General features: G+C 43.6%; 1 protein-coding gene across 2 annotated transcripts in view; it reads left to right on the top strand.

Annotated features, from left to right (window-relative positions):
* LOC110532684 (RNA-binding motif, single-stranded-interacting protein 2) overlaps positions 1-12900 on the top strand; it is a 34719-nt gene that overhangs the window by 17744 nt on the left and 4075 nt on the right. For both annotated transcript variants that reach the window (XM_036988703.1, XM_036988704.1), the window contains exons 3-9: positions 5593-5651; positions 6149-6240; positions 9362-9519; positions 9893-9972; positions 10087-10196; positions 10400-10446; positions 10565-10658. In XM_036988703.1, the coding sequence (XP_036844598.1) occupies positions 5593-5651; positions 6149-6240; positions 9362-9519; positions 9893-9972; positions 10087-10196; positions 10400-10446; positions 10565-10658 (640 nt within the window). The remainder of the gene's footprint in view (positions 1-5592; positions 5652-6148; positions 6241-9361; positions 9520-9892; positions 9973-10086; positions 10197-10399; positions 10447-10564; positions 10659-12900) is intronic.

The following is a 12900-nucleotide window of genomic DNA, read 5'->3' as shown; positions in this document are numbered from 1 at the left end:
AGAAGTGTGATTGACTTGGAGTTACATTGTGTTGTTTAAGTGTTCCCTTTATTTTTTTGAGCAGTGTATGTTAATATAGAGAGCCGTAAGGTCTACTGTATATATGTTAATATAGAGAGCAGTAAGGTCTACTGTATATATGTTAATATAGAGAGCAGTAAGGTCTACTGTATATATGTTAATATAGAGAGCAGTAAGGTATACTGTAAATATGTTAATATAGAGAGCAGTAAGGTCTACTGTATATATGTTAATATAGAGAGCAGTAAGGTCTACTGTATATATGTTAATATAGAGAGCTTGGTGATACAGGGAAGACCCTGAATAAAAGTCATGAAATGAATGATGAAGTGAAAACCACAGGAAACAGGGCTCACAGCGTATCAGGAGAAAGCACAGCCCTCTCCCCCAATGTGTAGCTGACATAACTCACTAACTGCCAGTTTCTCCATGCGAGGTAAAGCGCTCTGAGCTCTGATGGGGTAATCCTTACTTGCGCAATGGAGAGATGTCTGTCTACTATTGCATTCAGCTGGGAGGTCTGACTCCGTAGCTATATAATGTGGAGAGAGGGAGGTTGGAGGGGCAGGAGACTCAGCCATGTGTGAGAGAGCAGAGTACAGTGTCCAGTGTAGCACAGCGCCCATGGTCAGCTGGAGCCAGGCCAGAGCCAGTCAGCCACCAAAAGAAGCGCTCTGCGGGGGCTAGGGCAGAACTCCCAGAGCTGGGTTCAAACAGTATTTGTTTTCATCCAAATAATTTGAATGCGTGATTGCACATACCAATTCTGTGCCAGATGTGCACTTATGAGACTTCCATTGGTTCCATTGCACCAGGCCAGCCTAATTAAGCACAGAAAAAGTATTTAAAATATTTAAAATACTGTTTGAACCCAGCTCTGGGGGTTCTGCCTCCTGCAGAGCGCTTCTTTTGGTGGCTGACTGGCTCTGGCCCGGCTCCAGCTGACCATTGGCGCTGGACACTGTACTCTGTCCTAGCTTATAAACAGGAACAGCAGTCTCACGTTGTCACGGTTGTCGTAAGAACGGGACCAAGGCGCAGCGGAGATTGAGTTCCACATATTCATTCCAAAGTGAAACATAAATCAAATCAAATCAAATTTATTTATATAGCCCTTCGTACATCAGCTGATATCTCAAAGTGCTGTACAGAAACCCAGCCTAAAACCCCAAACAGCAAGCAATGCAGGTGTAGAAGCACGGTGGCTAGGAAAAACTCCCTAGAAAGGCCAAAACCTAGGAAGAAACCTAGAGGAACCAGGCTATGTGGGGTGGCCAGTCCTCTTCTGGCTGTGCCGGGTGGAGATTATAACAGAACATGGTCAAGATGTTCAAATGTTCATAAATGACCAGCATGGTCAAATAATAATAATAAGGCAGAGCAGTTGAAACTGGAGCAGCAGCACAGCCAGGTGGACTGGGGACAGCAAGGAGTCATCATGTCAGGTATTCCTGGGGCATGGTCCTAGGGCTCAGGTCCTCCGAGAGAGAAGCCAAAACAATAAATAGAATAAACGAACAACGGAACGTGACTACGTGGTGCACAAACGCAAAATAATATCCCACAAACACAGGTGGGAAAAATAGCTACTTAAATAGGATCCCCAATTAGACACAACGATTACCAGCTGCCTCTAATTGGGAATCATACAAAACACCAACATAGAAAATATAAACTAGAACACAACATAGAAATATTATAAACTAGAATACCCCTAGTCACGCCCTGACCTACTACACCATAGAGAAACAAGGGCTCTCTATGGTCAGGACGTGACACACATAGGTGTTCCTTTTGTCCAGGTGGGAAAGGGTAGTGTGGAGTGCAATAGAGTTTGCATCATCTGTGGATCTGTTGGTGCGGTATGCAAATTGGAGTGGGTCCAGGGTTTCTGGGGTATTGGCATTGATGTGAGCCATGACAAGGCCTTTAACTTGCCACCATGCAGTTTTCTAAGTTTTTTTTCATGTGCACACAGAGCAATACTATCAATTGTTTTTAAAATGTTCTTAATTGACCTTTATTTAAATAGGCAAGTCAATTACAAACAAATTGTTATTTACAATGACAGACTACCAAGAGGCAAAAGGCTTCCTGCATGAACAGGGGCTGGAATTAAAAAGGTATGTTTATCCATAAAGAACTAATGAACTAATGTTCATGTCACTAGAAAATAATGGATATGTTATGCCAAAGAATAATGTTACTGATGGCATCCTGCATAGATCAGGAAATGTAATGTCAAATAGTAATGTTACATTGGAGGTCAAATGTGCTATAAAACACAATACAGTATGGTGGAGAATGTTCTTTAGCCATTTCTCTAGAGTTGTTTGGAATTGTAGACACTGGGTTCATTCAATCAAACCACCATTGTAGTATATGCAGAATAGGATATTTTAGTAACATATTTAAAATATATGTGTGAGTGTGTGTATATATATATATATATATATATATATATATATATATATATATATATATATATATATATATATATATATATATATATACAGTGCCTTGCGAAAGTATTCGGCCCCCTTGAACTTTGCGACCTTTTGCCACATTTCAGGCTTCAAACATAAAGATATAAAACTGTATTTTTTTGTGAAGAATCAACAAGTGGGACACAATCATGAAGTGGAACGACATTTATTGGATATTTCAAACTTTTTTAACAAATCAAAAACTGAAAAATTGGGCGTGCAAAATTATTCAGCCCCTTTACTTTCAGTGCAGCAAACTCTCTCCAGAAGTTCAGTGAGGATCTCTGAATGATCCAATGTTGACCTAAATGATTAATGATGATAAATACAATCCACCTGTGTGTAATCAAGTCTCCGTATAAATGCACCTGCACTGTGATAGTCTCAGAGGTCCGTTAAAAGCACAGAGAGCATCATGAAGAACAAGGAACACACCAGGCAGGTCCGAGATACTGTTGTGAAGAAGTTTAAAGCCGGATTTGGATACAAAAAGATTTCCCAAGCTTTAAACATCCCAAGGAGCACTGTGCAAGCGATAATATTGAAATGGATGGAGTATCAGACCACTGCAAATCTACCAAGACCTGGTCGTCCCTCTAAACTTTCAGCTCATACAAGGAGAAGACTGATCAGAGATGCAGCCAAGAGGCCCATGATCACTCTGGATGAACTGCAGAGATCTACAGCTGAGGTGGGAGACTCTGTCCATAGGACAACAATCAGTTGTATATTGCACAAATCTGGCCTTTATGGAAGAGTGGCAAGAAGAAAGCCATTTCTTAAAGATATCCATAAAAAGTGTCGTTTAAAGTTTGCCACAAGCCACCTGGGAGACACACCAAACATGTGGAAGAAGGTGCTCTGGTCAGATGAAACCAAAATTGAACTTTTTGGCAACAATGCAAAACGTTATGTTTGGCGTAAAAGCAACACAGCTGAACACACCATCCCCACTGTCAAACATGGTGGTGGCAGCATCATGGTTTGGGCCTGCTTTTCTTCAGCAGGGACAGGGAAGATGGTTAAAATTGATGGGAAGATGGATGGAGCCAAATACAGGACCATTCTGGAAGAAAACCTGATGGAGTCTGCAAAAGACCTGAGACTGGGACGGAGATTTGTCTTCCAACAAGACAATGATCCAAAACATAAAGCAAAATCTACAATGGAATGGTTCAAAAATAAACATATCCAGGTGTTAGAATGGCCAAGTCAAAGTCCAGACCTGAATCCAATCGAGAATCTGTGGAAAGAACTGAAAACTGCTGTTCACAAATGCTCTCCATCCAACCTCACTGAGCTCGAGCTGTTTTGCAAGGAGGAATGGGAAAAAATGTCAGTCTCTCGATGTGCAAACTGATAGAGACATACCCCAAGCGACTTACAGCTGTAATCGCAGCAAAAGGTGGCGCTACAAAGTATTAACTTAAGGGGGCTGAATAATTTTGCACGCCCAATTTTTCAGTTTTTGATTTGTTAAAAAAGTTTGAAATATCCAATAAATGTCGTTCCACTTCATGATTGTGTCCCACTTGTTGTTGATTCTTCACAAAAAAATAAGCCTTTGAAGCCTGAAATGTGGCAAAAGGTCGCAAAGTTCAAGGGGGCCGAATACTTTCGCAAGGCACTGTATATATATATATATATATATACCAAATGCCTGTATACAGTTGGAGGAAAGTCTACATAAAAAGACAAGGGGGGCTCTACTTCCTGTTCTGCCTGGCTCTGTTAGCACAGTGCACGTTGAGAAACAATGAGAGGTTTGTTTCACAAGGATATCAACACCTGGGTTATCACACTCTCTCAAATGCTCTCAGGGACTATCACACTACTACCACTTGTTCTATTTTTCATAGATTCACTATATCAATCCTACAATAACATCATCAGCTATATGGATTTTCAAAAAACCTGTCTCCTTCTTAACAGGTATGATGTTCATTTTCTGTAGTAAAATCGGTGCTGAGAGAGACTCCTTTAGTTAATGTGTTGCTATACCCTTCAGTGGCACTCGGACAGCTATGCTAGGTAGATAGAGGGGCAGTAGGACCCAGAGACGAGGCTCTGTTCTGGCTGTTGTGTTGCCCAGAGAGAGTGTGGTTGTGGATCTCAGCCAGCCAGGGTTGCTTCTACAGCACATAACAACACAGCCAAGGCAAGGAGCGATATCAGGTACCAGAACAGCACAGCCAAGGCAAGGGGAGAGATATCAAGTTTCAGAACAGCACAGCCAAGACAAGGAGAGAGATATCAAGTTTTAGAACAGCACAGCCAAGGAAAGGAGAGAATGGTCGCGTTTCAGAACAGCACAGCCAAGGCAAGGAGAGAGGTACCAGAATAGCACAGCCAAGGCAAGGAGAGAGATACCATGTACCAGAACAGCACAGCCAAGGCAAGGGGAGAGATACCAGGTAACAGCACAGCCAAGGCAAGGAGAGAGATACCATGTACCAGAACAGCACAGCCAAGGCAAGGCAAGGAGAACATGAACATGCACATGTCTAGAGAGATGCAGGGAGCTTTCCCAACAGAGGGAAATCGTATGAGTTTATTTATATTCACAACTAAACAGTGTGTCATTGCTCATCTACAATTTCCATTCAGGACATGCAGTCCTGTGAATCTGTCTGAATCACAGGACTGCATGTCTGTTCATTTTTAGTACAACAACACTCCAATTCACTGTGTTCTCCATCTTGACATGACAGGTTTATGATGCACCTCATAGACATTGATGGAGTGATGTTGGATTTTATACAACGGGTGGGTCTAATCATGAATGCTGATGGGTTAAAACCGCATTCCAGTAGGATGTGGGATTCCTTAAGAGAATTAGTCCCCTGGTTCTACTCTCTACCACATTCCACCTCTCAAAACATTTATCTCCACAGATCGATTTGTTCAATTCACATCCCGTAATCACTTTGAACTAGATTACAACCCAAAGCCATTATAATACTTCAATCCTGTCAACGTTGCTAACATGATATGATGATAGTAATGAAAAAAATGTGTCAGTAGAGTAGAAGCCTTGTTTGGTCCCTAGAAACGCTGACCATCCATCCACCTTTGTGTTTTACAGGTATGGGAAAATTGTGTCCACAAAAGCCATCCTGGACAAGACCACTAACACATGCAAAGGTGAGGAGAGGTGTTTTGTGACAAACACCCACACTGCACCTACATGTCGCTGTATGTCACACAAAGCTCGAACATCCCAGAGAGCGCCTGTCTGTTTATTCTCAGCATGTGTGTCATGATGTAACCAGAACACCACTTTGGACAGCGGGAGCATTGGTTACATAACTCCACATCTGACCACGGTAGAGTTTTTCTGTTCTTCAACATGATCCCAAACCTGCCTGCGGTTTGACCTCCATTCAAAGCGTACTGTACATTACCTGGGTACATCACAGTAGTGCTTCCAGAAGTTGATGTCAGGCACAAGATAAGATAGTACTTTAAAGGGACAGGAGATTTTCATTATCGTGACCCTTCACCTGTCCAGGAACAACTCTGGGCACTAGCTACAGTCTAATTAGTGCCTGAAGTTTTCACAAAACTCCTGCCCCTAGACTGTTGCCACATTGTGTATTTCTCAGTGTCACAAATCAAAGTATGTCTGTCTTTGTCTGCAGGCTATGGCTTTGTAGACTTTGACAGTCCATCAGCGGCACAGAAAGCAGTGACAGCACTGAAGGCTGGTGGAGTCCAGGCTCAGATGGCTAAGGTAAGACGTCTCCTCCTCCCTAACTCGTCTCCTGCCTATGAGTGTGTGTGTGAGGACTTTTGTATGTATGTGTGTGTGCACCGAGTGGTGTGTGTCTTAGAGAGGTGCTCGGGTAGTGTGTCCCAGGCAGGCAGCTACTGCTTCCTCAGCACCCTGTACAAAGGGCTAGCCTGTTCTCCTTGGTGGTGAGGCAGGAGGCTGCGTCACTGTCTGAGCAGCTTTCTCCCCCAGCCTTCCCATCCCAGTCACCAGGGCCCAGCCATGAGCCACGGCCCACCGGCCAGCCCCTCGGCACAATCTCAAACCACACATTTGGCAACCATAAACTCTCACACACAGCTCCAACCTCAGCCTCAGTGCCACATCATCAACAACACACACCAGACACACACTTTAAAACCACACACATACTGTTCCAATCACCATCACCGTCACACGCCAAACCCCACAGAGAAGCTTGGGCTGGATCACTGACATTCACAAAAGGGTTCTCACTAGCATTGCAAAATTGTGGGAACTTCAATACATTCACTGATTTTCCAGAAATCCTGATTGGCGGATACCGGATGTCCTCCTTGTTCCGGCATTCCTTTTTTGCAACCATAGTTCTTGCATACCGAATAAATCACATGTATTATTTCAGTATGTTTGCCTGGCATTCATTGGGAGGTTTACAACCTCATTGTTCATTGGGAGGTTTACAACCTCATTGTTCATTGGGAGGTTTACAACCTCATTGTTCATTGGGAGGTTTACAACCTCATTGTTCATTGGGAGGTTTACAACCTCATTGTTCATTGGGAGGTTTACAACCTCATTGTTCATTGGGAGGTTTACAACTTCATTGTTCATTGGGAGAATTTACAACTTCATTGTTCATTGGGAGAATTTACAACCTCATTGTTCATTGGGAGGTTTACAACCTCATTGTTCATTGGGAGGTTTACAACTTTATTGTTCATTGGGAGAATTTACAACCTCATTGTTCATTGGGAGAATTTACAACTTCATTGTTCATTGGGAGGTTTACAACCTCATTGTTCATTGGGAGGTTTACAACCTCATTGTTCATTGGGAGGTTTACAACCTAGTGAGTAATTTATTTTTTTGTACTTTTTACCCCTTTTTCTCACCAATTACGTGGTATCCAATTGGTAGTTAGTCTTGTCCCATCGCTGCAACTCCCGTATGGACTTGAGAGAGGCGAAGGTTGAGAGCCGTGCGTCCTCTGAAACACGACCCTGCCAAGCCGCCCTGCTGCTTGACACACTACTCGCTTAACCCGGAAGCCAGCCGCACCAATTTGTTGGAGGAAACACAACGTACACCTGGCGACCGTGTCAGCGTGCATGCAAACCATCCCCTAACCCGGACGATGCTGGGCCAAATGTGCGCCGCCTCATGGTTCTCTCAATCGTGGCCGGCTGCGACACAGGCTGGGATCGAATCCTGGGTCTGTAGTGACGCCTCTAACACTGTGATGCAGTGCCTTAGACCACTGCGCCACTGGGGAGGCCCTTGTGAGTCATTTCTGGTGAAATTATCCTCTGCTTTGTTCTGATCCTGTGGGCTGTGTGTGTGTGTGTGTGTTCCTCGTGGGCTGTGTGTGTGTGTTCCTCGTGGGCTGTGTGTGTGTGTGTGTGTGTGTTCCTCGTGGGCTGTGTGTGTGTGTGTCTGTTCCTCGTGGGCTGTGTGTGTGTGTGTGTTCCTCGTGGGCTGTGTGTGTGTGTGTGTGTGTTCCTCGTGGGCTGTGTGTGTGTGTTCCTCGTGGGCTGTGTGTGTGTGTTCCTCGTGGGCTGTGTGTGTGTGTGTGTTCCTCGTGGGCTGTGTGTGTGTGTGTTCCTCGTGGGCTGTGTGTGTGTGTGTGTGTTCCTCGTGGGAATCACCTTCAATACAGGTCACAGTGATTAAACTATACATAATTCATGATGTAGATTAATCTGAAATGCATTTTATAGTGTTTTATTCACATCGACACATTAATGAATATGCAAAACCGTTATGGTTGAGATTCAGATACGCTATCATACGGCTATCTTACTTTGCTGTTATTCCAATTCAGGTAGTTTTGGCAGGCAGGTAGAATATGGAGTAGAAGTGGAAAATCACTTGAATTAATCAAAAGCATCATTCAGGTATTTCAAGAAAAACTCAATTTTTCCGAGGACTTCTTGACTCTTTGAGTTTCAGATGGCATTTGTCATAGCTGAAGAGCGTTGGGCCAGTAACCATCATTTTACTGATATATGCAAGCCAGAAGAGCATATGAATTCAAGGTCAGGATTATGCATGTGACTGACACATTTTGTCATGCCCTGATCAGATCCCCATTGGGAATATGATGGTGTGTGGAGCCATAGAAATTAATCAGAAGGATTTCCAAAAGTCTGTAGATCTCCGGAAGATCTCTGTCAAAAGATAACACAATCATTGTAGAGAATATCTGTGGAGACTCAGAGCCCATTGCATAGCAATTATACTGTGATATGATATTACCTAACTGTCCTGTTAACACAGCTAGTCTAACACAATGGACCTGTTTTCTCTCTCCTCCGTGACTGGCTGTCTAATAACGTGTTGAGGATAGGGATAGGGGGGGCAGAGAGAGAGGGAGTGAGGCCGAGGGGTAGAGAGAGAGGGAGTGAGGCCGAGGGGTAGAGAGAGGGAGTGAGGCCGAGAGAGAGGGAGTGAGGCCGAGAGAGAGTGAGAGAACCCTCTCTTCAGTGAGGTCAGATGACGTCCAGCCAGACTGTCTTTCTCTAGATCTCCACTTCATCCCCCTCTTTTACCTCTACCCTGCTTCTATTGTCCCGTTTCCCTCCTTCAACTCCCATTTATCACCCACGTAGGAACCACACAGATAATGTCTCACAATTGTTTCTGCCAGATATCTTATATAATTCCCTCAAGTATAGAAAGTCAACTGAATGCTGTAGCCTAGCCCTGCCTCAGGTGTGTATGCTGTTAAAGGCCTCTCACTCTCTTTCATCTCCCTGTCTGTAATCCAGCAACAGAAACAAGACCCCATGCACTAACCTGTACATCTCCAACCTGCCTGTGTATATGGACGAGCAGATTTAACCCTGTACCCCCCTCCCTTTCTCTCTCCCTCTCCCCACAGCAACAGGAGCAGGACCCCACTAACCTGTACATCTCCAACCTGCCTGTGTCTTTGGATGAGCAGGAGCTGGAGAATATGCTGAAGCCCTTCAGTCAGGTCATCTCTACACGCATCCTCAGAGACGCCAATGGCACCAGCAGAGGAGTGGGCTTTGCCAGGTAAACAATTTCACAGCTATGTAGGAGAAGCATAAACAGACTCTCTCGTGCTGAGTAATGCGTACCTCCATATTTAAACAGTGACAAATGCAATGTTATGGATTCATATGCCTTTGTCAACGTGTGGCCACCCTCAGCGGGGTCGACAGAACCGGAAGCACCCGGTTTAGGGCAAAAGCATAGAGGAAGAGGCGGAGCCTGAGAACCTAATGCTTCCGGTTTCTGTAGACCCCGCTCAGATGTTTCTTTACGCCTGCTTCGTCAGGTTAAGGCAGGGCTGGCTTGCCAGGTGAACTCAGCTATCTGCTGGACCCTCTGCTGGTCATTGGCGATAGTACATCACATCCTCCTTTAAATTACACTTTCTTTTCAGGATGGAGTCAACAGAGAAATGTGAGACTATCATTCAACATTTCAACGGCAAATATATCAAGACTCCACCTGGAGTTCCAGGTGAGACATCTCTATCTGAACAGGTGTTATTTTTTTAATAAACAATATACACACAGAATAGCCCCTTCAGTGTTCCACAGTCACTCAACCCTCTCCCTCTCCTCCACAACACAGTGCCCTCAGAACCCCTGTTGTGTAAGTTTGCAGACGGAGGACAGAAGAAGAGACAGAGCCAGGGAAAGTACCTGCAGCACGGCCGTCCCTGGACAAGAGATGGAGAAACGGTGAGTTCTCATGGAGACAGTAAACAGTCTGCTATGGTCCCCGTAGCCTCTCATTGAGACAGTAAACAGTCTGCTATGGTCCCCGTAGCCTCTCATTGAGACAGTAAACAGTCTGCTAACTTGCCTAGTTAAATAAAGGTTAAAGAAAAATATATAATGTAATAATGTATGTGTGCTTACTGCATGTATCTGTTTGACCACAGGGAGGAATGACACTGACCTATGACCCCACCACAGCCTTACAGAATGGGTGAGTTCAGATACTCCACTAAACCTCAGAGAGATAATCCTAGACATATGTACTGCAGGGGAAGCAGTATGTGTTGGATACTGATGGGTTTCTTCTCTCTGTCTGTGTGTGTCTCTAGGTTCTACTCAGCTCCCTACAGTATGGCCCCTAACAGAATGATCGCTCAGACCTCCCTCCCCCCCTACATGCACTCTCCTGTTAATACCTACCAGGTCAGGACAGTCTGTTGTATCTCTCCTGTTAATACCTACCAGGTCAGGACAGTCTGTTGTATCTCTCCTGTTAATACCTACCAGGTCAGGACAGTCTGTTGTATCTCTCCTGTTAATACCTACCAGGTCAGGACAGTCTGTTGTATCTCTCCTGTTAATACCTACCAGGTCAGGACAGTCTGTTGTATCTCTCCTGTTAATACCTACCAGGTCAGGACAGTCTGTTGTATCTCTCCTGTAAATACTGTATCTACCAGGTCAGGACAGTCTGTTGTATCTCTCCTGTAAATACTGTATCTACCAGGTCAGTACACTGTCAGTTGTCCCATGTGTCTCAGTTGGTAGAGCATGGTGCTTTCAATGCTAAGGTTGTGGGTTTGATTCCCACGGGGGACCAGTACAAAAAAGTCTGAAAATGTATGGACTCACAACTGTAAGTTGCTCTAGATAAGAGTGTCTACTAAATGAATAAAATGTGTATGTATTTCCCCTATAAATACGTAAAAGCTCAGTACACCATCTGTTTTGGGGAGGGAAGCAGCTAACTTCATGTAATCTTACACATTTTTCCATGGGTCTGGGTCAAAGAGAAAAATGTGCTGTTTTATAGCAAATCTCATGCTATTCTACATATTTTTACATGAGACTGAGAGAAAATGTTGTTTTAACCTAATTTTCTGCTATTCTACACATTTTTACATGAGACTGAGAGAAAATGTAGCATTTGTAAAGCTAATTAAAGCTTAAATATAGGTGTGTTGACTGTGATAAAGGCACTGGATCATGAACTGTCTTGTTTGCTAAATGAACAACTGAAGTAGTCAGTGGCATGGTGCAGATAGCAATAGAAGCACAGTGACATATGTCTCAGTGTGGTCATATTAGTGGCTATTATGGGTGTGGCTTTCAGTTAGTTATTTTTGGCAACCAATCCCGTGAAAGTGAATGTCATTCCAGTTCAACTGTTCTGTTATATTTAATCATATCTGACCAACCCAGTGCCGTGCTTGCTAGGAATCGGTCTGATGGTGTTTGCATGTTTAGGTAAAACACTGAGCATTTTTTATGCTTTTTATTTGTCAATCTGATTGGGTGGGCCTGGCTCCCCAGTGGTGGGTGTGGCTACGCCCCTGACAGAGTCTATTGTATTTCTCCTGTAAATACCTACCTGGTCAGTACATGGTCTATTGTATTTCTCCTGTAAATACCTACCTGGTCAGTACATGGTCTATTGTATTTCTCCTGTAAATACCTACCTGGTCAGTACATGGTCTATTGTATTTCTCCTGTAAATACCTACCTGGTCAGTACATGGTCTATTGTATTTCTCCTGTAAATACCTACCTGGTCAGTACATGGTCTATTGTATTTCTCCTGTAAATACCTACCTGGTCAGTACATGGTCTATTATATTTCTCCTGTAAATACCTACCTGGTCAGTACACGGTCTATTGTATTTCTCCTGTAAATACCTACCTGGTCAGTACACAGTCTATTGTATTTCTCCTGTAAATACCTACCTGGTCAGTACATGGTCTATTGTATTTATCCTGTAAATACCTACCTGGTCAGTACATGGTCTATTGTATTTATCCTGTAAATACCTACCTGGTCAGTACATGGTCTATTGTATTTCTCCTGTAAATACCTACCTGGTCAGTACATGGTCTATTGTATTTCTCCTGTAAATACCTACCTGGTCAGTACATGGTCTATTGTATTTCTCCTGTAAATACCTACCTGGTCAGTACATGGTCTATTGTATTTCTCCTGTAAATACCTACCTGGTCAGTACATGGTCTATTGTATTTCTCCTGTAAATACCTACCTGGTCAGTACACGGTCTATTGTATTTCTCCTGTAAATACCTACCTGGTCAGTACACGGTCTATTGTATTTATCCTGTAAATACCTACCTGGTCAGTACACGGTCTATTGTATTTCTCCTGTAAATACCTACCTGGTCAGTACACGGTCTATTGTATTTCTCCTGTAAATACCTACCTGGTCAGTACACGGTCTATTGTATTTCTCCTGTAAATACCTACCTGGTCAGTACATGGTCTATTGTATTTCTCCTGTAAATACCTACCTGGTCAGTACATGGTCTATTGTATTTCTCCTGTAAATACCTACCTGGTCAGTACATGGTCTATTGTATTTCTCCTGTAAATACCTACCTGGTCAGTACATGGTCTATTGTATTTCTCCTGTAAATACCTACCTGGTCAGTACATGGTCT

The sequence above is a fragment of the Oncorhynchus mykiss genome, chromosome 9, assembly GCF_013265735.2.
Source record: "Oncorhynchus mykiss isolate Arlee chromosome 9, USDA_OmykA_1.1, whole genome shotgun sequence".
NCBI classification, from domain to species: Eukaryota; Metazoa; Chordata; class Actinopteri; order Salmoniformes; family Salmonidae; genus Oncorhynchus; species Oncorhynchus mykiss.
Note: the sequence above shows the minus strand (reverse complement) of the source record. Positions and strands in the feature narration are given on the sequence as shown.